Source organism: Callospermophilus lateralis, chromosome 3, assembly GCF_048772815.1.
Source record: "Callospermophilus lateralis isolate mCalLat2 chromosome 3, mCalLat2.hap1, whole genome shotgun sequence".
Classification (NCBI taxonomy): domain Eukaryota; kingdom Metazoa; phylum Chordata; class Mammalia; order Rodentia; family Sciuridae; genus Callospermophilus; species Callospermophilus lateralis.
In genome coordinates this window covers 28073129-28101017 of record NC_135307.1, presented here as the reverse complement: position 1 = coordinate 28101017, position 27889 = coordinate 28073129, and the positions used below count along the sequence as shown (strand labels likewise).

Here is a 27889-nt window from a genome sequence, read left to right as displayed (position 1 = left end):
GAATAATAGAATTCTGATAAAATAGTTTAAAGAAGAAAGTTTAAGTCCAAAGGGACAGTCATTTGAGAATATGCAATCATTGCTATTTTTCTAAGTACACTCAGTTTTTCTTTCATCCCCATTCCCTTTGAGCTTTTTGAGAAATATTGTGGATGATTTGACTGTGGATGCCATAGACTACTGACGAGTGTAGTTACATAACAAAAAAGCAAAGCAAAGAGTTGTGAGTTTCAAAGACTTTTCCTGTGGTGGGTGGGATGGAACGGAGGCCCTTGTGCATGTGAGGCAGGCTCTTGACCACTGAGCTAGGCCTGCAGCCCAGTATGTTTTTTAAGCGCAGTAAATTCTAGGAATGGTCTTCTACACTAGTTAGGATGAAAATTCTTCTTTGTGAAGTTTTCATAGTAAGTGAAATCCCATTAATAAATGCGTGGAAGGCTGGCTATAGGAAGGACTTCCAGGGTATAGTAAGGATTTGTATTTATTTTTATGATCATTTAAGGATAGTTTATTGCTCCTTATTGCTGAAGATCCTTGGGGTCAGTAAAGTTTCTCTTGGCCTGATATCGCCCTGTCATCATCCGAATTTTTTTTCAGGGCTTTTTCCTAAGCCAGTGAATTTTTTTTTCTTTTCTTCTTTTCAGCAGGTTCATGCCATCCAAACAAGCATCATTCAGGAGTAGCCAAAATGCAGAAAGAGGGAGAAGATGGTTCTTCATATGGCAAACGGTACAGCCAAAGTATGGTTACAGCTGAACTTCAGCGACTTGCTGAAAAGCAGGCAGCAAGGCAGTATTCTCCAGCCAGCCACATCAGTCTCCTCACGCAACAGGTAGGGACAGTCTGGAGTGCCAAAGAGCTCTTCATACCCAAAGATGGGATCAACAGGGTAGCCGGTCCTTCCCTGACTTTACTCCCTGTGCCTCTTGAATGAGTATTGGTTGGTAACAAGCTAAAACCAAGTGTTCCTTCCTTAAATGTAAAGAAAGCGACTTTCTCTTGCAGGCATTGGGAAGTGATGTCTGCTGCTGGCTCTGGTGCACCTATTTTCAGGATAGACAGATTTGAATAAGTTCAGCTATAAATAGAATGTTAAAGAATTTTTTAAAATAACTTTTGTAAAATTATTAGTCTTTCTAGCAGAATGACTGATGATACTTTCACAAGCCTGTCCACAGAAGGCACCACCCTGCTCTCCTGGTTCTCTGTGAAAACTTTAGGACCACTCTGCTCATCTTCATTTACTTCAGCCTCATCCCAATTGTGTGAGGCAATAATTATTTTCTTTTTCAAATCCCTAGAAGTTTGAAGGGAGCAGAGGGGAGGCCCAGTGTGAAGTAGGAAGCAAAGGAACTTCCCAAGACAGTGTTGAAACTCGACGGGAGGTGAATCTCTGGGTTTCAGTGCTAGAATGAGGGGACGAGGAAATACACCATCACAACCATGGTAGAAGGAGAAGGAATTTTGAAATGTGAAATGGCTACGAGAAAGGGTAAAGGCCTCTGATCTGCTATGCTTTTATCATTGGGTCACTGACTGCAATGTGTTTTCAGTTTGTAATAAATAGCTAGAAGCACCAGACAGTAAGAGACTTTCTTTGGGATGATTGTAAGAAAATATAGATAGCCGGTTTTAGTGCTTAACATATTTTTAGTTCCTATCATTTGCTATACTGCAAAGCCTGCAAAATGATAAGAGCCTTATCCTGTGGGAGTGTAAGGTTTATGTGTCCTTAGTGGGACGTCATTCCCCTTGAGCCTGTTTTTCTCATCCATAAGGAATTTCAGTGCCAGGGAACTAAAAGTCCACACGTATCCCATTCGTAGGAATCTGAACCTGCCATTAGATGTCAGTCTTAACTTTCTGAGTCTTGGTAATAGGGTGACTAGTGCTTGGTGCAGGCGGAGAGGTGCTGCAGTGTGTAATAAGCAGGGTGGACAGTTTGAAAGGGAGTTGGATTAGCTGTCTGCAGACTTGGGCTCTGCTATTGACTTGCTGTGTGATGTTGGGCAGTTCACTCAGCTTCCATCAACCGCAGGATCTTCATTTGTTGATGTGGGGAAATCACCACAGGGTTGTGAGGGTAGTGTGTAAAAACTTCTTGAAGTCTAAATGCCATATGCTTGGGAAACTTTGTTATTTAAACCATAAAGGGTTTCGGCAATAAATGGTTTCTCATTTGTTTTGAAAGGAGGAAGTTGTTGGATGAAATGAACTTTGTTACTGAAAAGCTCAATTGTATGTTATTTGGTCCCTTTTCTTTAGAGAAAGCAATTTCTTAATTTGGAATTTGGGAAATTCTGTCTGTTATTGTTCCTTTTCTGGTAAGTAGTTAAGAACCCATAACATTAGTGTGATAAGGCTGTGGTATAATTTGTTCCTTTCCCTTTGTCTGTGTTTCGAAGAAAGTTTCCTTAGTCTCTTGCTCATGGAGGTGAGTGACACCTTTCCTGGCTCCAAACAGAAGGCTTCGGAGCTCTGGCCTCTCTGCACTTGCCATCTGAGAACAGTCTCCAGAAATCACTTCAAAGTCTTTTGATTTCCTTTTACCTCTTCTTTTCCTTATTTTCAATTCCCACTTTGTGTTTGTGCTTTCTTTTCTTTTTTCATTTTTTCTGATAGGTTTAATGGCTACCCTTCCCCCCCCCCCACCTCCTTTTTTCACAAAACTAATTCTGGATATTTTTATTCATTCTATTCCAATTAATTTGTTCTTGTTTTATCTTTTCTAATTCTTTCTTTCTGCTTTCCTTATTTCTTTATTTTATTCTTTGGTTTAATTTATTCTTTGTGCTTTATTTCTTTATTATTTCTCCCCTATTTCTTGAATTGGGTGCTTACATATTGAAAGCTATGAATTTTTCTCTGAGCATTGCTTTAGTTATAGTCCCTGAACTCGGCCCTTCAGTTGATTTTCTAGGCAAGGAGTTATGATCTTCCCCTCCTAGATAAGGAAAGCTGATTTTAAATTATTTGTTCTGTTTTGGGAGATGGGTATAGAAATTGAAATCATTGGATATTTTTACAAAACTATTTTATTTTGCTTGTAATTTCAACTTCTTATTCTTTTAAAGCATTTAGTGGCATTTCCCATAAAACTTTATTCCACATGTTTCATTTATTTATTAAGAAGCATTTTAACTTAGCTCTTAAGAGTGTTCAACCTTTGGACTAAGCCATAAGGATGGTCCTTGGTGTGGGGTAACTCAGTGTCATTAGGGTGCAGCCACGGAAGCAGATGAACGTCCGTGACAGGTGCTCCCAGACAACAACAAAGCCACCAAGAGGGATTCCTGACCCAGCTTGTGTGGGAGTGGGAAGAAGGCCAGGTAGCCTTTGTAATACTTCAGCTGAACCTTAAAAGGTAAGCAAGTAGGTAGCAGGAGAAGAGAAGGAGCAGTTTCCAGAATAAAACCAGCATGCCTGTGTTCAGTGATGTCGAGGAGACTGGGGAGTCAGCAGGGGTAGTGGGATTGAAGTGCCCAAAAGGCAAGGGCTGACTCGGGGCGCTTCAGAGGCCCCGTGAAGGAGCTTGGCCTTCTTCTCTTTGATGATGCGGGAACCACCAAGAGACAGCTGCTTGCCCTTTAGCTGGATCATTCAAGGTACTTGGGAGGAGGTGGGCTGGGGATGAGGCAGTGTTACCTTTTTTCCCTCCCTGTGCTCTGGTGAAGCTGGAGACCACAGGCAAAGAGTACTCTGAGAACCCTAAAAATTGTTAATAAAGCCTAGAATACAAAAGAATATCAAACTTTCCCTGCCACATGAGCAGTGGCTACTTAAGAAGGGTTCATGCAAGCATACATACATTGGAAATAAGACGAGGTATATGTTCCCAACATATTATTATTCAATAGATATCTTAAGAAATCTGAGCAGAGAGCAATTCAGATTTAATCTTTTCCCTTGGCATGTGAGAGGCTGGCTATCTTGTGGGAAGGGATCTTTTGGCAACCTGTGTGTTTATTCCTGAGAGCAGTGTTTTCTCGAAGCATCTGTGCCTGTGGGGGCCATGTAGGGGCCCGTAGGGTGCTGGAGCGTGGCTTCGGTGTGAGGTCTCCCTATCTCTATCTCACTCCATGCAGCGAGAGAGGGCAGCTCTCGGAGCTTCAGCAGACATGGCCCCTTGTGGTTCATGCTGTTAGAGCGCAGAAGAATGTGGCGAATTAGCCCAGCCTTGCGGTGAGGAGTGGGAGGCAGGGCATCCGAGGGAGCCCTGGCCCTGTCTGTGCTGGCGAGTGTGAGATTTCAGGACCCAGCTATCATTAGGAGCAGCTCCAGCTCTCCCAGCCTGGAGTTTAATCAAAGGGATAGCAGCAGACCACCCAGGCGGGCCCACTACGCACCCGTGTGCTGTGTCAGTCTCTGCTCCCCAGCCAGCCGCGCGCGACGTGGCCAGGCCTCCTGGAAATGTGCTGACAGATACAAGTAGGGAGGAGACACTCTTTGCTCTTCACATTTTTCATTTAGATGGAGAAGGGAACAAAAAATCATTTGGTTTCCTTTCATTTCTTTGTTCTTTCTGGGATACTTTCCTGCCTAGTCCTTGAGCAGGCTGTATCCGAGGTTTGGAACGTTTGGTTCACGCGCTCACAGAGGAGCTCTCCTTCATCTCTTCTGTGTCAGCAACTACCATTATAAGGGTCCAAAGTGAGAATCTCAGTTTCGAAATTGCAATTCAGAGGTGAAATTGGGAGAGACAGAGCTAACTCTTAGAAATGGTGCCCAGTGTATAACAAGTGTCAGCCACTGGCCACCAAAACTGACCTAAGGCCTCCTTGGTGTATCTGGGTATGTATGAACACTACACATTTGTGCTCTGGTTTTGTGGTTCTTTTACTACCTTTAGTTCTTTTTTGTTTGTTTTATTTCTTGGTAGAGAAAGTTGAGCTCTTTCAGACCATATACATTACCTGTTCCCATTTCTAGAAAGAAAAAAAGGGTACAAAGAAAAAGCAGAAGCTTTTGAGTTGGTGAGATCTTAAACAAGACACTTAGCCTCCCTGGGCCTTGATTTCTTCATCTGTTTTAAAAAAAAGTGGGCGGGGGGGCTAATTTTAGTATCAAGAGCAATTCTCCCTCCTAGAGGCTGTGCCTCTCTACCTGGGGCCCAGCTCCAATGGGTCCTGTCTCGTTCCCTTGCTCTTTTTTGCCTCTTGAGACTTTAATCTCCTGTTTTCCTTAGTTCCTTGGCTTACTCCATGACCTGTTACCTGAAAATAACCTTTCTTTTGCTTTTTAACTCTTGTAACTCTTGTCTTCCCTAAAATAACATGACTTGCTGTCTGTCCTCAGTTTCTCTCTGGCTCCAAACCCCCTGCCCCGCCCCCATACTTACTTGTGCAGACTGACTTTATTCCTTAACATTGGTCCAGCTCTCTCAGGGATTGTGGATGACCTTGGAATTGCCAACTTCAGTCACCTGGTTTTAGTCCTCATCTTCCTTTATCACATGGCTCTATTATTGACCACCTGCTGAAGTGTTCTCTGAGTTTCTCTACCCTTCCACAATTTCTCTGAGAACTTATTCCTTTATCAAAGTTCTTCCCCCTGGAAACTGGTTCCATTTTCAACATTGTTTTAAAAGCCACTGGCATGTAGACCTAAATGTACAGAGAGGCCTTAGTTGAAGATGATGAGGTGATTGTTGGGCTCTGTGTTCCCTTGCTGTCTGTGACTGTCCCCTTACTCTCTGTGACTGTCCTCCAGCAGAGCTGTGGATTTCAGGCTGTAATTCTAATGATTTTTTTTAAATTTTTTCTCTCTTTAGTTTCTCCTGGGGTAAAGTTTCTCTTCCTGTGGCTTCATTTGGTACCTTTCAGTAGATTTCTCCCAAATATGCATCTTTTAGCTAGAACTTTTTGCTGAGTGCCAGGTCCAAATTTTCAGCTGCCTACTAGACATTTCCACCTAACTTGTATCGCCAGCATCCAAAATATTTGATGTATTTTTGTTTTGAATATACTTTTAGACATATCTCAAGCCTGTTGGCTGTCCTCCTTTGTTTCTTCTCTGTGTTAGAGGCATTACGATTCTCGGGACATGGGTTTGGAGATGCGATTATCAGTGCCTCTTTGTTTCCTCATTCTCTCTTGTCCAAGCGGTTGCCAAGACTTGTACATTTTCTTTACAGTATCTCTGCTGTATATCTTCTCTGTTTCACTTTTACATTCACTGCCCTGTTAAAGGCCTTCATTATCTCTCAAATGGACAGCTGCAATTACCTCCTAAATGGTCTCTGGGCCAATCTCCTCCTGTTCACCCTCGTCTTTACTCTGAAGGACTCTTTGTAAATCACCAGTCTGATCATGGTAATCCTCTGCTCCAGAATCTCAAGGGGGCTTCCTGTTGTCTATGATGTGAAGCCCAAGCTATTAAATGTTATTCTAAGCCTTTATTTAGAATCTGGCTCCAGGCTGCTTCTGCTGCCTGTCTCTCTCCTATCACACAGGTTTCTGTGTGGCTCAGCTAGACTTTCTGTTAGTTTCCCTGCCTTAGTTCACACCATCTTCTCATGAAAAACGTTTCCCAGTCACCACATCTGATGTTCACTTCCACCCAGGCTCAGCATAGAGGCCCTGCACTCACATGCATGCCGTTTCTCCATCACACTGTGTGTATCAGTATGGCTGATAGTGAACTCCTTGAGGGCTGTGTCCTTTACTACCTTGGAATGTGACTAGTGGGTAGCACAGTTGGCTCTCTATATCTGTGAGCTCTGATATTTTTGAATAATTAAATGAAGAACTCCCTAGCTGGGCCTGGTGGCACACACCTGTAATCCCAGCGGCTCAGGAGGTTGAGGCAGGAGGATCGAAGGTTCATAGCCAGCCTCTGCAAAAGCAAGGTGCTAAGCAACTCAGTGAGACCCTGTCTCTAAATAAAATACAAAATAGGGCCGAGGATGTGGCTCAATTGTAGAGCGTCCCTGAGTTTAATCCCCAATATCAAAAAAAAAGAACCCCTTAATGTCCCAGCCTGAAGTCGTCTTTCTATTCTGTATGCTTCTTTAGCTCTGTGTTAATCCATAGCCTTTGTGACAGAGCAGAGAGATAGCTTGCCAAAAAAACACAGAAAATACCTGGAGATAGGGCATAAGGCATAAGGCTTCATTGAGAACTGCTTACAGATAGCACCTCCATCCCTCATAGTGTTTTGCCAGGTAAAATCTCCTCTCCTGCACAGCATTTTTTCTGACTGGATAAGTGGTATGTCCTTTCTACCTCAGTTCTGCACCAATCCCCACTGAAAGAGGTGATTTTATGTTAGGCTTTAGAAGCACTGACATCATCAGCATTAGCTTGCTTAGTTTGCTTGTACCACCGGTATCCCAAGGACGAACTGTCCTGACAGAGATGTAAGAAAGTAGCTTTCTACAGATCACACTGAGTCGCTCTGATTCCTAGCATATGCCAGAGAAAGCTATGTTCAAGACAGTATATATCTGGACATTCAGGCCTAGACCCACTTTCATTGTTCCCTTAACTTGGCTAGATTTTTAGGAATGGAAATGGTTATTCAAGGATATGATGTTTTATTGTCCCCCTTTTCTTTAAGAATGACACACCTTTGTTAGTCACTCTCTGTAATAGGTCTGTTAGTGGTTTTGAATCTCTTTTTTCTTGTTTGGCTTTAAACCACATGGTGTAAGTTCTTTCTAACCTAACACCTTGCCTTCAGTGGTAGACATTCATTGCATGCTTGCTAAATGGAAAAGAATTTCTCTTCTGCTTTTTATCAACTTTTACATTGTCTTTTAAAACTATTGCTTTCCTTTTTTTTTTTTCCATTGATAATACCACCCCTGCCCTTCGTGCTAATGCAGCTGATATTAATCAGACAACTACTTTGTATTAGTCGTGAACTTGGGACTTTCCCTGCATTATCTCTTTAGCCCCGTGAGAAAAGTAAGTTTTGTTTTTTTTTTCTCAACTTATGAAGATGAAGAAATAGAAGCTGGCAGCATAAGTGACTCTCCTAAGGTCAGACAAATGGCAAGAGACTACACAAGACTCAAAGTCAGGTCTGTTTGACAGCATGTCTTTTACTTCAGTGTTTTCCTGCCTTTTTCTCTTTTTGAGTCAAACCTCTCATTAGACTAAAATGACCGAGTGTAATGCTGTCAGCGTGCTGCTTCCTGTGACATTGCTGCAGAGTTGTGGCCACGCCAGTGCTTGAGCCTGTACAGAGACTGGGAATGGAACTTCCTCTCGGTTTTCATGACTGCCCACCCTGAAGCAGATTGAGAAACTCGGGGCTCTGCCTAGATTATCAGTTGTGTATTGTGTGAACTTCTTACCATTCCTTATCAGATTATTTAATGGGATAGTCAACTTTTGAGCAGGCAAAAATCCACCTTTGTTAATCACCAGAGAAGCCATAAGTGTGAATCTACTTATCCTGGAGGCAGCAGCCCACATCATTTCACAAAATCTGAAAGAGACTTGACCATTTTATCAGGTTCCCATCCCAGGAAAGTCTTTGGAAAAATCTTAATCTGGAACTCTTACTGGATTTTGGAGCACTAAACGTGTTTATGTGTATGTGTATCTGTAAGTGATGAAGTTGAGAGGGAAGCTCTGCTGTGAGTTTGGTGCTAATATGTTGGTGATGCTGGAGATTCTCTGCTTTTCCTAACCCCTTTTAAAATACAATTCACATCGTAACCCTTATCTCATGGTTATGGGAGTGTAAATTTGATGTTCATTTTATTAGCACACAGGAATTGAAACTGCCTTAAAACATGTTTATTGGTTGTTGTGGCACGTGACTTCATAAATGCTCTGGACGTGCCCTTGCAGGAGTATTTAAAGTGTAACTGTTTAAGGACGGTTCTTCTCGTATCATTGATTAAGTATCTTCTCCAGTGATGGAAATCTTACACCAAGGGCCAACATGGAACTTTGAGTTTTCCATTTCCTTGAAAATGAGTGAATAGAGAGCGGTGTTCCCCATTCCAGGGCTTCCCCTTTGCTCCGGGGACACACACTGAAACAAGTCAGGAAAGCAGCCACTGCATTCCTCTTTCTCGGTCACTGAGAGCCTCTTGACTGGTGGACGAAAGCTTTCCGGCATGTTCAGTTGATCCAGTCGTGTTCTGCTGAGCCTTTATGTAAGCACTGCAGAGAACACTATTCTCAAATGATACCGACGTGCTTCTGAAAACAATGTGAATGTAGAATCAGACAAATTTATATTAGTCCAAGTATTCCCTTTAAGAATCTAATTAAAGCTGCATTCTTCCTCCTGAAAAAAATGTGCAAACTTAGAAATTTATATTCAGTTTGAAAGAGTTTATTGACGCCCCCTCCCCCCACATACCCAGGTTCCCTCTTGGTGCCCCTGGACACTTGGACTCCCAAGTTTAGAACCCCCAGAATCTTTGAGGTAATATATGGCCATAAATAGCAACAAATTAGTCTGGACCCAATCTGTAATCATCTTTGCCTCACACATTCTTTATATATTTCAGTGGTGTCCCTATTAGGCTGTAATCTCCATGAAGACGAGGATTTATTTTATTGTTCTTCCTTACTACTTGAAAGGATGCCAAGACCAGAGTTGGTGTCTGAAAAATATTTGCTTTAATTCGTGAAATAATCTTGTAAAACACCATCTTTAGATCTCCTTGGACAAGAAATCTAAAATTTTTCTATGTAAGCTTGTAATTCTAGGTACTTGGGAAGCTGAATCAGGAGTATTCCAAGTTCAGGGCCAGCCTCAGCAACTTAGTAAAGCTCTGTGTAGCTCAGTGGTAGAGCACCCCTGTGTTCCTGTCTCCCCTCCCCCCAAAAGAGAAAGATATCTTAAGATTTTATGGACCATGTTTTGATGAGGAAATTGAGCTACAAGAAGGTTAAAAGCTGCACTGGAAACGCCATGTCATCGAATGCCCTTATGTTAAGCCCTTAACTAAATCCTTGACGTTGAATTTTCATTTCCATTTTGATAAATAAGATGAATGAAATTTGAACTTCATTTGAGTGAATCACAATGGTTTGCTAGGCCGTTGCAGTTTCAGGGCCATGAAGACACAGATATAGTATACATATTCTACAGACATGGGACAAAATCTGTATGTCAAAGCTATTATTTCACTCATTCGAGAACCTTGCCCAAGACTTTAAGACCAGGCAGAAATCATCTCTAAAATTATGCCAGACACTAGGAAGAGCAACACTTACTCCTCACTCTAGTCACTGATTACTTTATTTCCTTTAATTTCAAAGATGTGTCTCCTTTGTGGTCTGTGCAGAAAGAGGTAATTTGGAACCTTTAATTTCCTTGCTAGCCTTCCAGTGACATTAACCACTTTTCTGCTCTCTGTGAAACTGTGAGCTAACTGCAGAAAGGGTGTGTGTTTGGGAGTAGAAGGGTCCTTGCCAAGATGCTTTGCTGGAATATCTTGGGGCAAGACCCACTCATTTAGCCCTCTGTATCTGTGGGTTCTGCATCCTTGGTTTCAACCAACTATAGATCGAAAATACTTGGAAAAAAACTAATCTGTACTGAACATGTACACACATTTTTTCTTGTCATTATTCCTTAAACAATACAGCATAACAACTATGTTCATGGCATTGACATTGTATAAGGTATTATAGGATCTAAAGATAATTTAAAGTATACAGGAGATTGTGCACAAATTATACATAGATATTTCACCTTCCTGTCCCCCCGGCCCTGGGGATTGAACTCAGGGCCTCACACACACAAGGCCTGTAGGCAAGGGCTGTAGCCTGAGTGGTCACCCCAACATTCATCATTTTTATATAAGGGACTTGAGCATACTTAGATTTTGATATCTGGGTTCCTATAACCAATCCCATGTGGATACTAAAGGAATGTAAGTAAATTTGTGCCTACTGGGCCAAGTTCTTGAGATAGACACAGTGAATAAGTTATAGTCCCCAATCATAAAGCATCTTGTGGTTTGTGAGGTGAGATTAAAAATAAATAAATAAATTTGCAATTATAATACAAAACATGGCACACACCATCTTTTTTTCCCTTATACAATCTTATTTTTTATTGATTTTTTTTTTTTTTTAAATGACAGCTCACACACCATCTTCAGCCTTATCACTGTGCTGTTGAAGAAATTTAATGGATGATGTTGTTCCCAGTGGAGGGAGATCCTTTATGAGGAATAACTTTGACGTCAGGATATGTAAAAGTGTAATATGAGGGCTGGAAGCTTCTGCTTTTTCTGTTTCTAGGTGGGGGCTAACCTCCGCCTCTCCTGGCGCAGCTATTTATATATTTGTCTCTTGTGTTTTTCCCAAGCAGCAATGCTAAACCTTGGTACTGTGTTAACTGCAGAGTCCTGGTCAGAGGAGGATTTTTGCCTCTACATTTGTAGGCAGGCCATACCTAAGAGAAGTGTGGAACTGTTGTCTGCTGGGTGTGGAGTGTCTGTCCTTAAGGAACTGACAGCAGGAAAGATGGAGCGTGCATACACAGAGGCAGGTGTGGCTTAGGCTCCCTGCTGGAGGACTTGAGGCCTCATATTGGACACATTATTTTTTTCATTAACCTATGTTATTTTTTCAACCTCTACTAAAAACCTCACCACCTCAAAATATCACTTTGTTTGGATTTGTTTTTCCTTGGTGGAGCGTGAAAGTTATTAGACACATAGCTGTTAAACACTGATCCAGAGAGAACTGTGGCTAGAATCCAGAATCACTACCTTGAGGTTCAAGAGGAGATGCACACAGAGAATCTGCGGGGCCGGGGGCGGCGGGGAGGCTTTCTGTAAATTGCTATAAGGTTTTTGGCTCCATACTCTAGTATCATCACTAGATTTGGTGACTTGGGCTACAAAGTTTATGATCTGACATCTTCCTTTCCCTTCAGGCCTAAAGCCACATCTGATTGTCCTCCTGCCACTGCCCCCACCCTCATCCTTTAATCTTGATTCTTAAACCATCTTACTGTTAAAGAAAGGCAAGGGAAGATCAGTCTAAGGAAAAACACATTTTCCCATTTGCCCCTACACCAAAACTGGCATCAGATGCCCACATTTTGACCTTCACTTTTTGAAAAGCAGGCAGCTCCATATTGCCTTACCAGCTACATGGGAAGATATAATCCAAAAGAGGGCAGATCTGAAAAGAAAACCGTGAATGTGTGAACTCAAGAGTTTTCACCATCAGATTACAGACCCGCATCTGCAGTTCTGAGGCTCAGCTCTCTCCCTTAGCTTGGTCGGGAAGGGAGAGGAGATCAGCAAGAGCTGCCCTGGGTCTCAGCCTTGTCCTCACTCACCTGGCTGTTGTGACTCAACTGACCTCAGCCTCTTCCAGCTCATCCCAGCTAACAGCACTGGTGCTCCCTACCTTGACCACAGTTCCTGTCTGGCCCTGTTCTGTGAGAACCTTTGAGGAGCTCACTCTCATCTACTAGATCCAGGGTAGAACCAATATTTTGGCTTTCAAGGATGTTTCAAGGTGTTTCTCTCAGTCATCCTTTTTTCACCAAATTAGCCTTCCATTTCTCAACCTTCCTGCTTGTCTGTCTCTGAATTCCTCCTTTCCTTCTCCCTATCCTTTTAGGCCTAGTGAAAAGGCCTTCTTTCATTTCCTTAGCACTGCTACTTTCTGGAAATGTTAAATATTGCTTTTTGTCTTAGGGTTTGTACCGCCTACTAGATTATAAATTCCTACATGGCTTGAGGCAGAGGCCACATTTTTATCTGTATACATCTTAGGACTTCACTGAAGGCCTTGCCTATGGTAGGAAATATAGTAATTCTTTATTTAATTATCTTTGCTTTTGAGCTTCTTTTGAGCATTTGGGACTGCAGCATTTGTAGAGCATGAAACTTCAGTGAGAGTGATCTAGTTGGGCCTGTCCCTGGCCCTTCTTTGAATATCAAAGGTTATGCATCTGGTGGATGAGGGTGTATTCTCGGAATCCATCAGGGGCAATGCCATGATATTTTAATTATAATGCTGGCAGCAGTGCTACTTTTAGCAAACAGCAGTAACAAGCAGTAACACTTGGGCGGGCCAGGCACCGGAAATTGGCCTCCTTCTCTGTTTCTCCTACCCCCTTTCAATCCATCACCTGTATTTATTCCTGCTATAATTTAAACACCTGTCTAGATGGAATGCATGCAATGTGTCCCTACCCCACACATTTAGATATTTGCTCACCTGCCTTATTCGGAAGGCTGCCTCTAAAATAAACAGTGTTCTGGTACTGAAAGAAAAAATGCAGTGAGGTCACCGTGGCAATGGACATGAGGCAGGGAAGGGGAGTGGAACATCTGGATAAGCTGCTCCAGGAGAGTGGGAGCAGAGCAAGAGGAGGAGAGCCAGGAAGAGACATCTGTCAAGCAGGCCGGAGGCTTAGATGGAGGTAGGCCCTGGTGGCCAGCTTTCCCACGGGCAGTCGTTCATGCAGCACAACAGCCCGGGGAAGGCTCGGGTGGAGGCTTAGGGAAACGAGCACATTGTTTTTAGGCTTAAATATCTTTTATTTATTTTTTTAATAGTCATCATTTCTCATGGCAGCATAATAAGCAGTCTTAGAATTTTCTGAAGTTTGTTCTAAAACTGTTTATCCACTTTTGCATTCTAGACATATTTAATGACTACTCCTTTTAAAGTTTAAGCATCTGAACAAAGTTGAGAAATAGTTCCTGATGGAATAATTTTCTCATCCCAATTCCCTTTGTTGTTTTGCATCTTGGTCCTCACCCTATCAAAGGCATGTCTGCTATTTGTTGGAAGATCCCTTGGGGTTTATAGAGGACAGGAAGCAGTGAACGGTTCCTCCTTCCTGTTTTCTCCTTTTATTTTCTACCACCTTGTAATAGGGGGTAGTAGAAAATGACTGCTTTGCAAGGCAGTGAATTACCTGAGTATCTTGTTAAGTGTGGATTGTGGTTCACTGAGGCTGGGCTGAGATTCTGCATTTTGAACAAGTTCCCAGTAAAGCAGATGCTGCTGGTCTAAAGACTGAAACTATAAGTAGCAAGGCTCAATAGTACCAGGCAGTGGGCGTGATACAGTGGTCAGAACTACAAGATTGAGAGGTCGTGCATTAGGAAGACCAGGAGTTGAACCTGAGGACTGACACATTTGTTCTTGAAGTTATTTTACCGCTCAATCTCAGTTTCCTGGGCTAGCTGTCTTAAAAATTAATTCAGTATGCATATAATTGGCTTAGAGTAATGCCTGCAACAAAGTATTTGTTAAATTTAGCTATTGTTAGTGATAATATGATTTTGTTATTATTATTGTTATTGTAGTAGAATCTGAGAAGTATCATTGTTGCATAAACATTGACCATGGTAGAATATCTTAAAGCTCCAAATGCAGATTTATAAGGTTCTTTTATGTGTGTGCTGCACTTTGCACATAAAGATGTCTATCCATTATCAACTGGGCATGGTCTTTTGAATAAAAATGACTTTTAAACTGTCCTTTGTCTTCCAGGCCCTATTATGATCAATGACACAAATTTATGACTGTTCGTATGAATTTCATTTGCCAGCCTAAATTTAATAGGCTAAATTCTAGTTATTAGCCCAGAGAAGCCAACAGATCCCATAGCCATGACCTCCATGTTAATAGCCTAACACTACTAACAAAAATGATGAGCCACTGATTTTGCAAGTGTCTGTCTTTTTATGTGCTATAAGGCTGTCCTTTAAAAAAAAAAAAATCCTATACCAGTGAAAATTTGGGGAGGGGGAGGGTACCAAGAATTGAACCCAGGGGCACTTAACCACTGAGTCACATCCCCAGCTTTTTTTATATTTTATTTAGAAACAGCATCTCCCTGAGTTGCTTTAGGACCTCACTAATTGCTCAGACTGGCTGTGAACTCGAAATCTTCCTGCCTCAACCTCCTGAGCCTCTGGGATTGCAGGCATGTGCCACTGCACCCAGCAGCAATGAAATCTTGATTATTATTGCATATCAAGTACCTCTAAGTGCTGTCTCTTACTTTCTTTTCATCCGATCAAAGCTGGTTTTATATAATGTTACCTGGAGAAATGTAGATGGATAGAGAAGCAGACACAGCATAGACAGCCTTATCTATCCATCCTCTGTCCTGTTAGAGAAGGAATCTCCAAGTGTGAACCCTAACATGCTGTAGAGTTTTAGGTTTGACACAATGTTGGGATGTTTGTCTTTTGACTTTAGGCCTTCACTGGGTAAGACAGGATGATTTCAGGGCCAAAATTAATGCTTGACTCCATTTTAGTTCAGTGACTCCTGCCCAATCTGGAATAGACTGGGAAACTGGAAGGAAGGATCAGAGGTTTCCTTAGTTTAATCTAGAGATAATTTCAGTGAAGTAAAGTTTAGCCAGGTATAAACCTGTACCCATAAAATTTATCCAGATCTTGGTCAAGGTTCTGGAGGTTTATAGTCTAATAAAATAAATTTAAAACTTCAAGGTAAAGCTGAGAATCGAGTTTCTCAGCCACACTTGAAGGGTGTATTAGGAACATGTGGCTAGTGACTGCAGGATTGGACAGTGCAGATTACAGAAAATTTTCATCATCAGAAAACCTTCTGTTATATGACCCTCTCCTAAACTTAGAACTGCATAAAGAAAACATATATACACAGTGGAATATCATCAGCCATAAAGAAGAATGACTTTACGGCATTTGCCATAAATGGATGAATCTGGAGATTATCATGTTAAATGAAATAAGCCAATCCCCAAAAACTAACGAATGTTTTCTCTGATATGTGGAAGCTAACCGACAACAAGGGAGAGGTTAGAAATTAACTGAATTTGACAAAGGGGAATGAAGGAAAGGTAGAGGATGGGAAAAGGAAAGACAATGAAATGAATCTGACATACTTTCCTATGTACATATATGAATACAGCACAGTGAATCTTACCATGTGCATACCCATAAGAAATTAATTTTTAAAATATATGTAAATGGCAGAAAGAAGGAACCCCAGGGGTGGGGAGAGGGAAGGGGAAGAAGAGGTACTGGGATCTGAATTGGAACGAGATATATTTCATGCTTGTATAATGATGTCAAAATGGATTCTACTGCCAAAAAAAAAAAAAAAAAAGATGATGATTCTGAAGCCACATTGAAGGCAGCCCTGAATTGCAGAAGGAAGGCAGAGCTGGTGTGAGGGCTGGTGTATGTGGTAGTATCTTCTAGACAGACCATAGGGCTAAGAATAGAGAGGTGGGTTGTTAACCACTTAGTACAGAAAGGGGGGGTTTGTATCCCCGAAAAGCTCACATGTGAGACAATGCACAAGAAGGTTTGGAGGAGAAATCATTGGCTCTCGCCTTAACCTAATCAGTGAATTAATCCCTGGTGGGATTAACTGAGTGGTAACTGAAGTGGTGGGGTGTGGCTTTGGGCTATACATTTGTATCTGGCAAGTGGAAACGTCTCTCTGCTTCCTCATGGTTATGTGAGCTGCTTCCCTCTGCCATACTCCTCTGCCATGTCTCTCTTTGAGCCCTGAGGAATGGAGCCTGCTGTCCGTGGATTGAAACCTCTGAAACTATGAGCTCTTAAATAAACTCTTCCTTTCCTATGATTGTGTTCTTTGGGTCCTTTAGTCACAGCAGCAAAAAAAGCTGACTTGAAACAGTTACTTTTGCTGTTTCTTAAACTAATAGTAGTGTTTTTTACTTTTTTGTAATTAATTTTTTGTAATTACAACAGCTGCCAACTTTTGTGTGTGCGCGTGTGTGGTACTGGGGATTGAACCCAGGAATGCTGAGCTGAGCTATATCCCCAGCACTTTTTATTTTTTGAGACAGGATCTAGCTAATTTGCCCCAGGCTAGTCTTGAACTTACAATCTTACTGTCTCAGCCTTCTGAGTCACAAGATAGCTGCCCGTTCTTGGATTATCCATGAAATAAGGAATGGTTGTTACATGAATAAAAAAATCCAGTAACCCAAAATTTGTTACAAGTTCATGCCACTTTTCACCTGCTAAGGAACAAAATTAGTTGATGAGGATGATTTTTTCTTTTATTTCTTTTAATGTCCTGTGATGAAGGGGAAAAGTTGACAACTGAATTTGAGGGAAAGAAGGAAAAGTTGGTATTACTGATCCTTGTATAATCACTGCTTCTGGATTTTGAGGTCTATATCAGAGGGTTTAAAAAAAAAATCTTTAATAATTTAGGACAAATAGGATTATACTAGGATTGTTGGCCTACAGCCAACAACTTGTACTCGTTCTAGAACTGTTATGTGACTTTGAGTCAATTACTTACCATAACCTCTCTGAGCCTTAGTTTCTTCTCTGTGAAATGGGGTGTAATGGTATCTACCTCCATGAGTAACAGGGTAAGTGGATTATCAAATCCAGAGTGCCTGACCACTACTGTAGGGCCCTAAATGTTGAACTGTATCATTTGGGAAAGTACATCCCGGGTACTCAGAGTCAGACACTCTCTGTTCTGATCTTGGCCTTCCCACTTAGTGGGTGTGTGACTTTGGTCTAGCTGTTCAGCCTTTCTCGACTTTCATTTCCTCCTTGATAAAATGGAGTAGTAGTAAACCTTTTTCAGAGGCATTGCTTAGGATTGAATGAGATAACACACATCAAGATAATGTGAGGACGTCTACTACATGTCATACAGTGAGTGTTTGACAAGTGTTAACTGTGAGGAAATAAAGAATGATGTTTAAATTAGGGGTTGCCCTGCTAAAAGATAGGAGATGACCAAATCTGTTCTCGCCTGTCCTTTTTGTTCACTAGACAGTAGCATTCATACTAAAGTGTGCACATTCTGTTCTGTTGATATTCCACTATAAATCATTATTAAGCCTCCTTTGTTAAATGTTTGGCACAGCTGTTAGTTATCATAAAGACCTTTCTCACTTGATAGTTTTTCTCCAAACAGCAAGATCACATCTAATTTAAAAGGCCTGGTGTATGAGTTCAGAGGGCAGGCAAGTGAGAGGGGTCAGTCCCCCAGGGGGCCTTTTCATTGTCTAAGGGCCTGACCTCTGTTGCCTCCAGGGTCCAGGAAGAAAGACGATATACTTCAAAGGAAAACTGGGGACCAGGGAAGAGGTACTACTGTGATTTGTGACTATCTTCTTGTCCTTTAGTCACCCTGTGCCTTGCTTCTGCACCTGATACCTGCAGAAAGCAGGTCAGAATGCCAAGGGATTGGCTGAGGAGGCTTCTTCTAAAGCCTGGTCTACTCTGGAGGGTGCAGCAGCCAGAGAGTCCCACACCCAGCCTCCACAGATGCTCCTGACCTATGGAGAACAGCTTTCTGTCCAAGAAAATTATTTTGAGTTTTTGGTGTGAAGACCCAGTCCTGGACTTCTTTCACTTACCAACTTCTCTAACTAGGAAGGAAGCACTGTGCTGTTACTAAAAATGACTTTTTTTTTCTTCAGAATTTTCAGGTCATTAACAAAATCTAGAATTCTTTTCATTTGTAAGTGTCAAAATTATTACTTAGGACATTTTATAGGAGTACATTTTGCTTGGAATTTAAATCTAGATCATTCTTCTCTGAGTTTCTGTCAAAACCCTTGTAGCATCCTCCACTAATCTGACTTTGAAATGCTTTTCACAACCAACCTTTCTTCTCTGATTCCACTACCACTGCCCAGGTTTTAAGCTTATCTCCTCACATATGAATTTGTCATAATAACTAAAAAGAATGTTCTCGGGCTGGGGTTGTGCCTCAGTGGGAGAGCACTTGCCTAGCATGTGTGAGACACTGGGTTTGATTCCCAGCACCACCTTAAAAATAAGTAAGAATGTTCTGGATTATAAAAGCAATAAATGCCCACTATAGAAAATTTGGATAATATAGGTAAATTATAAGAAAGAAAATAAGTTACTAATAAGAGATAAATGCTGTATATTCTGAATTTTTATTTCCAGTCCTTTTAGAAGTGTGTATCCTTGTGTGTGTGTTTATGGTTAAGGAAGTTTATGCCTATGATATACAGTTTTGTGTTGTGGTTTTTACTATCAAAAATTTTTTTTGAGTTATCAGCATGTTCCTGTATAATTATTTTTCAAAAAATGTTAATGAATAAATAATACCCTTTTACGTGGAAAGAGAAAACCCATTTGACAATATTGTTGGCTATTTAGATCTCCTTTTCAACATTAAAAGCTTTGCCATATCTGTTCACTGTGATGAGTAAGAACACAGGCCTGGAGCTCCAAAGACCATACATGCTCAGATTCCGCTCCTCACACCCATTCCCAGGCCTCATGCAATCCTAAACCTCAGTTTTCTTCTGTGTAAAATGAGGGTTATAATAGTACTTTTTACCACACTTGAGTTGATTTATAAGATATGTGTGATGTACTCATTTACGCAGAAGTTGACTCATAGTAAATTCTAATATTGATTGCTTTTGTAACACTCACTGTCATTAATCATCAGCATTTTTTTTTCTTATAACTCCTGAGAGCTAGATTATGGCATCCAAGTATACACGTATTGTACTTTAGTAATATATTGCAAAATTGATTCCTAGAAAAATTCTATCAATTTATAATTACACAATACCTGATTTCACCCTTTGTCATTATTGTGTATCTCTTTTTTATTACTGTTTAGCAATGTGACACACAAAAATTGTACTTTTAACTTACTGTATCTTTCTAATTTGCATTTCTTTTGTATGATTTACATTTAGCAATGCAAATTAGTTTAAAAATGTTTAATTGGCCAATCACTTATGCAAATTATGTTTTCACAAATTATTTATGGAAGTCAATGCCCATTTTTATTGACACTTCATTTTTTTATAAATCACTGAGTTCTTTGTTTATTATGATAATAATCATTATTTATAAATAAAGTCTATTAAGCATTTACAACTTTCAGATGAGGAAACAAGGGCCAGAGTAAATAAATGCCCAGTCATCCTTGTTGTTTTTATTACTTGGCTTAGTTTTTTGCAGCACCTAGCACAGACCAGTGTCTTGCACATAGTAGGAGCAGAATAAGCCTATGTGCACTTACAAGGGCAGTCGCCATCCTTGCCTTTGTTCTTTGTGCACAGAAGCCACCCTCTCCTGTGTGCCTTTGTCACAGCCACTGCTTCAGCTCAGATGAGTCAGCATCTCTTAGCCTTGATTGTTCTGATGTATTTTTCATGACACTTTTAATCAGGTTATTTCCTTCACTTCATTTCTAGGTAACAAACCTGAATTTGGCAAGTGGTGTCATAAACAGAAGCAGTGCTTCAACTCCCCCCAGCCTCCGACCTGTCCTCAGTCCTACTGGTCCAACATGGTCCATACAGTCAGACCCCCACGCTACAGAGAACCACTCCAGCCCCCCTGGAAGCAGGTATGTGAAGGACCCTGGAGGTAGCATTGAGTTGCATGGGAGGGGCTGTGTCCCAAGCAATCAGGCCCTTCCCACTCTGAACTCTAGTAAGGTGGATGCTCATTTTATTTGTAAGACAACTTTCAAGAAAATCAAATGGAAAGGAAATTTCTGATGTAGTTAAGAAAATCACTTCTGGATGGATGCTATAGTTAATCCTTACTTCCAGTCAACATTTTCATGTTCTGAATTTTGGCATTTTATCCTTGCCTCCTGGAATTTTCTGTCTGTTTTTGTGTTACTGGGGATTGAACACAGAGACTCTCTGTCACTGAGCCACATCTCCATTGTGTTTCAGTGACTTTGAACTCTTTTTTTTTTTTTTCCTTTGGAGGACATATTTGTTTTTTATGTTTTCATATAGGTTATATAATTAAACTCAAAACAGGTTTTTGATCCCATTTGGGAGGTGGGAAGGAAATACTCTGTTATGTAGAGAGAAGTAGCAATTTGTAAAATACAAATAGATTCTGGCCATAAGGCAAACAACTTCTGAATTAAAAAAAAAAAATCACTGTATTAAATTCTGGTCTCATTCTAATATTTTAAGTATTCCTGTATAAAAAAATCTAAGAAGTGAGTTCTCACTGCATCTTCCTTTAGTGGATTAAATTGCATCAGTCCCTGAGTCTAATGAGCTGGAGAGAAATGTGACCAGTGATGTCTCTGGCCATGGAGATTTTGTTCCCTCCAAATAAAAAAGCTCTACCCCAGGTGTCCCAGTGAGTCCTCACCCTGTGCCGCCGGCCTCTCTCTCTTCTTTACTGCTTTGCTCTGAGCTTGGGGGGGTGGGGGGACCAAAGACCTGGGCATGGAGGAAATACTTGATTATTATTCAAATATCACTTGGTATCAGAATTAACTTCTTAAGGAGCTGATTTGGGACCAGAAACTCTGCCTGGGAAGCAGCACAAACACAAGCACATTGCATCTCACCCTGGGACAATGGCTCTCAGAGCCACCATCATTGTGGTCGATGTGCAAAGAGTCATCTCAGTTGAGAATTTTCATGCAGAGTTGGAGACCAAGGGGCACAACTGTTTGAGATGGGACTTCCTCTATACAGTTCTTTTCACAAGAGAATTCTTATTTGGTGATTTATAATCTTCTGAGTAACCACGTTCCTTGAAATACAAGTTATAAAAAAGTTCTGTTTATTCCATAGAGCTTTATTTTCTATATAAATGTTTCCAAATATTCCATTTTCATGTGAAACTCAGAGCCTGTTCCTATGGAGAACACTTTCATTACAATCTTGAATATTCTGTTTGACAAGGCTATAAGGCATTTTCCATACTGTAAATAGAACGTCAAAAGTCCACATTTTGGAGAAGAAGAGTTTTAGCACTTTTTATACTTGTAGATAGAGTGAGGGGATAATAAAAATTATGGCTGGGTGGAGAGCTTTCTTGGAAGCACCTGCTATTGGTGAGATGCAGTATGGTGGGATCTGTGGAGGTCGTCTGGGACCTACAGCAGCACCAGGAGCGACTTTCTCCCAGCCAGAGTGCTCCCTGGGCTGCGGTGGAGTGGCGCACTATCCGGTTTACATCAGAGCCGTTGCAGCTACAACACAACCCCAAGAAATCCCTTGGTGCTTCCTTTTTGCCTTAGTTGTACCCACAACAGCCCTCTCTTTGCCTCCAGCCAGTGGCGAGGTCCCAGTCGGGTCCCCCATAGCCCTGGGGAATCTTCCACTGCCCCCAGGTGACCTCTGCTTGCCAGGACAGCTGGAGGCTCAGCTTGGGAGTTTCAGTTCCAGCAGTCCCAAGTGAGTCCTTCCAGAGCTGGAGGGGCTGCGGGCCCTGGCTGGGGCACCAACACAGGGCTCCTTCTGATTTCCATTCCTACCTGGTAAGTCCCTCTTTTGTGGATATTTATTTAGTGTCTTATTGTTTTTTCTTTGTAGTGAGGGTGACTAAGTTTAGTGAATATGGGACTCACAGCTTAGAGATGTGAGTTTTATTACTGGTTTTGACACTAAGTGACCCTAAGCTATTCATTGAATCTTTTTATTGGGTAGGCATACTTACATGTAAACTGGCCTATTTTGAGAGCTTTTAGATCGCCCTTAAAGCACTTTGATCTCCCTGAAGTGGGGGCTAGGTAAATAAAAGGTACTCTTACTAGTTTTTCTACAAATGCAGCAGTGAATTCCAGTGCTGATAAACTCTGCTAACTCACTCAACTCAAGGCTGCCTGTGAAGTGTAAAGCGAAGTAGCGAGAAGCCCGCTGCTGGCTGTACTTTTCATCTCTCCGTCTCGGAGAATTCAGTGACTTGGTAGCCACAGGAATGAAAACTGGTGACTCACGAGAACTCTGCAAATAGTGTTATTTTTCATTTCCCCATGGTATTGCCATTGTTCTTAATTTTATGGATCACACAAGTTTTCACCAGACAAACCTTGTTCTTCCCCCGATGTTGGAAACCACCCCAAATGTAGCCTCAGGGCTGTCGTCTCCCATTGGGTCAGTGTGAGCTCAACCCAGCTCCTCAAATCCCCTGGTTCCTTTGGTCTGTCTGGAGTCCCTGTTCAGGCTTTGTTGTGGGAGAGGAAGGCAAAGAGCCCACAACTTGCCCAGACAGTCTGAGGCCTGGCCACGCAGCCTGCAGTTCCCTAGACACTCGGGAGTTGGACTTGGCCAGCCATTCCTCTGTTGTTACTTTCAGAGGTAATAAGTGAGATTAATTGCAGGCCATTCTCCAGAAGAGAGAGGAGTTAGGGCCAAATGCAGTCACATGCTTAGAAGCCTGAGGTGTGCCTCCAAGCAAGGCCAGCTTAGAATTATACAGCAGGGACTCCAGGATGCAGGTACCACATGTTTATGACCTCTTTTTTCTTTAAGCCATGTTTCCGGTCTCTGGATTCTGATACCTGGGTATTTTAGCTTTTCTTTAGCCAATGGAAAATAGTTGGATTCTTCGAGCTGCCTTTTAATTATCCGTTTTCTGGGCACATGGGGAGTCATTAGGAGCTGAGAACTGATGTGCGCGGCATCCCCTCATTCCTGCCAGCCTCCCATGGAATGGGGCCGCGCCAGGGAGGAGAGTTTTCTAGGTGAGGAGCCCTCCGTGGGTTCAGAGTGCATTTTTCTTTGTGAGACCTGGAAGGGTTACTGTGAAGTCTTGGCTGCTCCTTGGAATGATTTGGGAAGGACAGGGCCTCAGACAGCTTGGCAGGAACCTGAGGCCCTGTTTTTTCCAGCCCAGCCCTTCCTTGTGGATGGAGCTGTCAGGGAATCCCACGAACGTCTGGCTTCGGCCCCTTTGTATGTTCTTCAGCATTTGTCACTGGGTTATTTTTATCCATCTCTGGCTTTTTCACACACGCATCCTGGGGATTTGTCTGTTCCTCGATATTAAAGGTGGGGGGAGTTGACAAAAGAGGGCAGCCACAAGTTGGTTCCTGCTTTTTGTGATAGGGCAGGGCTCTGTGGGCATGGCTGCCGGCCTGGCCAGCTCCCACTCTCTAGTGAACATCTGTGTGTCAGAATTTTGAATTCTATGGAAGAATGGGAAATCTTAGAGATTCGGGGCCCTTTTTGATGTTACCCTGTCCTTCTACTCTTTAGTAGTTGATCAAAGAGTTTGCTGTCTGCCATACATAATTTTTAGGAAGATATTTTTCAGAGCTTCTGATTCCAGTTGAGCTAATACTCTTCTCCCTTCCTTTAGATTATTTCTTACAAATGTTGCTGGAGATTCAAGTCTCTGACTTCTCAGAGTCAGTTCTCAAAAACAACGGGTTTGTTAATTTCTTTCTTTTTCTTTTTTTTTTTTTTTTTTTGTAGTTGTAGATGGACAGAATGCCTTTATTTTATTTGTATATGGTGCTAAGGATCAAACCCATTGCCTCGCGTATGTTAGGCAAGTGCTCTGTCCCTGAGCTACAGCCCCGGCCTGTAATTTCTTTTAAAAATATGCCCTATGGGGCTGAGGTCGTGGCTCAGTGGTAGCGTGCTCACCTAGCATGCGTGAGACACTGGATTCGGTCCTCAGCACCACATAAAATTAAAGACAATAAAGTCCATCAACAACTTAAAAAAAAAAATGTGTCCTATGCATTTTCTGTATGTCAGGCATTGTTTACTGCTGGGGAATAGTGATAAATAGCAGAGCATTTCCTAATCTCACAGAATTTCCATGTTCTCAATGCAAGGTTGGGTGCTAGGTAGGATCCATGGTACACATGAAGCAATTAGAGAACAGTCTCTGGCAGCAGGTAACAAAGACCTCAATTTCATTGCACAATTAGAAGAAAGATTGTCAGGAAGAGCATGTAGGAATTCAGTCCTGCCCCGTGATGGGCTACAACTGGGTTGTACACGAAGTGAAATGAGCCATTCACAAGAGGACAAATAACATATGAGTCTGCTCATGAGAGGTACCTAAAGTGGTCAAGAGCACAGAAACAACTCAGGAAGGTGTTGCCAAGGACTGGGGGGAGTGAGGAGGGGGACTTCTTGTTTAATGAGTATAGGGTTTCAGTTTTGCACAACGAAAATGTTCTAGAGATCTGTCGTAGAACAATATGAATGTACTTAACACTCCTGGACTATACACATAAAAATGATTAGGTAGTAAATATAAATTATGTGCTTTTTACTACAGAAAAAGAAGGTAAACAATGAAGAATTTCCAAGACAGCCCCCACAGTTCTGCAGAAATTGAACAGTGACCTAAATGGCAAAGTCCGTTCTTTCCCTGAGTGTGAAGGCATTATTATGGAACCAGTCCTGCAGTGTTTCTCTTTCTTTAAAAGCATGCCACCAACTTGAACCAATTCCATATAACTGAAATTAAAAAATAAAAAACATAAAAGCAAGTGACCAGTGACACTTGCTGGGATGTAGTGTGTGAGGTGGAGAGGGAAAGGACTTCATTAAGTCAGACAGACCTGGGTTTGTGGTATTGTGTATGTGACCTTGGGTATGTTACTTGGCATCTCAGAGCCACAATTTCCCCATCTTTTAAAAAATGTGCATAATTAACACTTGCCTCATTAAGTTGTTAAAGATTAAGTTGAGTTGTATATGTGAAATTAGCCAGCACAGTGCCTGGGTTTTGGTGTGGGATATTGATAACCCTTAGTTCACTTTCCAGAAAAAAAAAAAAAAAAAAGTTAATAAAAGAAGGAAAGAAACTTAAAATTGGACTTGCTTGGGTTGCAGTGTTGCTCCACCACTTAGTTTAGTGCCCAGTTTAGAGAGAATAGTCCAGGGCTCCGGGCAGCACTCTGGACCAGGCTGCACTGTGCAGAGGCGCCCGTGCAGCGGGTGATGGGAAGGCATCAGAATGGGCCCAAGAGACTCTTCCTTTCCTCTGGCCCTTGTGGAAGGGTGGCTTCTCCCTGCACAGCAGGCCTTCCTCTCCGCTATCTTCTGAATGTTGAAATTTCCATCGCAGCTCCATGTTCCAGCCAGTAAACACTCATATTTTCCATCCATCCTGGGGGTCGAGCTTTGGGAGAGTTTTTCTCTGGAGGAGTTTGGAGCTTATAATTTTGTACTTTATCCTGTTAAATAAACAATATCTTTAGCCAAAAAGCACAATCACAAAAAGAAACTACTTGTGGGGGAAGGGGACAAAAAAAAAAAAAAAAAAAAAGGCCAGCTCTTTCATGTTCAGAGTTCTGTAGAAGTGATATTTCACTCCTTCTCCTTCGCTTTTTCCCATAAAATAAAGTTTGCCTGACCTCCTTCTTCGTGAGTCTTAACTCTGTTTCTTCCCACTGAGTAAAACGTTTGGTTCTGTCTGAAATTCATGTGCTGCTTTTCTCCTGCAGCCAGTCACGTACCCTTTCAAGGGCTGTATTCGGTGGCATTTCAGGCTCGGTCAAGGTTCCCTAGCTCCTCATCCACCAAGGGAGCTGAGTGTCATCAGTGTGCCCAGGCCAGAATGACTGGCTCCTGCCATTTGAGGCAGTGTTAATAAACCTAGGAAATGGGCCCAAGATAGCTGGCCGGCTGGCCACCATTCCAGGGCTGTGACAATGTAGCTTGGGAACTTGGGGCCTTGCATTAGCAGTATAAACAGTGGATCTTTCTTATCCACAAGTGGAAATAAAATGCGGATTGCTTTATATTACCAGTGTCAGTTTTTCTAGATTTGTTTGCCTCCTTCGCCACCTCCTACTCACCCCAAAATTTAAAGATAAACTTCCTTACGTTTCCTCTGAAAGAACATGTGTGTGGGTGCGTGAGTCCTTGTTAGAGGCAAGTTTCCATCTTATTTAACTGTTTCCCTTACAGTTTTAATAGCTATCAAAAATTGATGATTATTTGGTTTTACTAGACCTGCATGAGAAAGCTCCATGTACAGAGCTGAAGAAGACTCTTTCTAGAATCAGGAATTATAGCCATCCCTCAATAGTCATAGGGGATTGGCTCCAGGACCCCTACAGGTAACAAAATTTGGGAATCTCAGGTCCCTCACATAAAATGCTGTAGTTGTATATAGTCTACGCAATCCCCCATGTACTGTGACTCTCCAGATTACTTGTAATAACTAACATGATGTAAATGCCGTTTAATAAACTATTATCCTGAATTATTTAGGGAATAACAACAAGGGAAGAAGTTTGTACATGTTCAGTACAGACACAATTTTTAGAATATTTTTGATCCAAATTTCATTGACGCCTACAGATACTTAAGGCCTACTATATATTAGAGTTGCTTCATTTATAATTCAGTTTAATTCTCTTCTTAAATGTTTTTTTTTTTTTTTCTATTAGCCTCTATCCTTGAAAGTTAACGGTGTTTTACCAGCCTTGAAAGAGCTTGGAAACAATCACATTGGTGAGAAGACACTGTAGCTTTCTTTCCCACTCTTAGGGAGAAACACTGATGGTCCATTTTAAAGCTTACCTGGTGTTGACTAAACAAATTTTGGAAGGAAGACCAACCAGCTTTCCTGAACCTTGAACCAAAGATCTCATGCCACCCTTCTGCCCTTTTTTCTCTTTAAAAGACTGCCAGCATATTACCAAGTATAGCTAAAAAATAGAGCTTTTCCCCCTTAAGTTTTAGAGTTTCAGAGGCTAAAAGGAAAAATCCTTGCATCTGTGAATATATAGCACCTGAAAACTATAGCACCTGAAAAGGAATAAAAGTTGGATCTTCCCTGCAACAGCTCTGAGGAGGAAAGTTTTGATGTAGGTTCTTGATAAATTTTAGTTCCCGGGGCTAGGGTTGTGGCTCAGCTGTAGAGCGCTTGCCTAGAATGTGTAAGGCCCTGGGTTCGATCCTCAGCACATAGAAGTAAATATATAAATTAAAAGTATTGTGTCCAACTATAGCTAAAAAAATAAATAAATAAATACATATTTTTTAGTTGTAGTTGGACACAATCTTTATTTTTATGTGATTCTGAGGATCGAACCCAGGGCCTCACATGTGCTAGCCAGGTGCTCTTCCTCTGAGCCACAAGCCCAGCCCTAAAAAATAAATATTTTTTAAAAAGTTTAGTCCCGGGGCTGGGGATGTGGCTCAAGCGGTAGCGTGCTCACCTGGCATGCGTGCGGCCCGGGTTCGATCCTCAGCACCA

General features: G+C 41.6%; 1 protein-coding gene across 17 annotated transcripts in view; it reads left to right on the top strand.

Annotated features, from left to right (window-relative positions):
• Positions 1-27889, top strand: part of Ttll5 (tubulin tyrosine ligase like 5) — a 258831-nt gene that overhangs the window by 121621 nt on the left and 109321 nt on the right. For 13 of the 17 annotated variants that reach the window (XM_076849830.2, XM_076849829.2, XM_076849824.2 and 10 more), the window contains 2 exons: positions 645-832; positions 20146-20300. In XM_076849830.2, coding sequence (XP_076705945.2) covers positions 645-832; positions 20146-20300 — 343 coding nt within the window. Of the gene's footprint in view, positions 1-644; positions 833-20145; positions 20301-21195; positions 21262-27889 lie in introns of those variants that run through there. The other 4 variants (XM_076849826.2, XM_076849836.2, XM_076849822.2 and 1 more) reach the window with 2 other exon arrangements.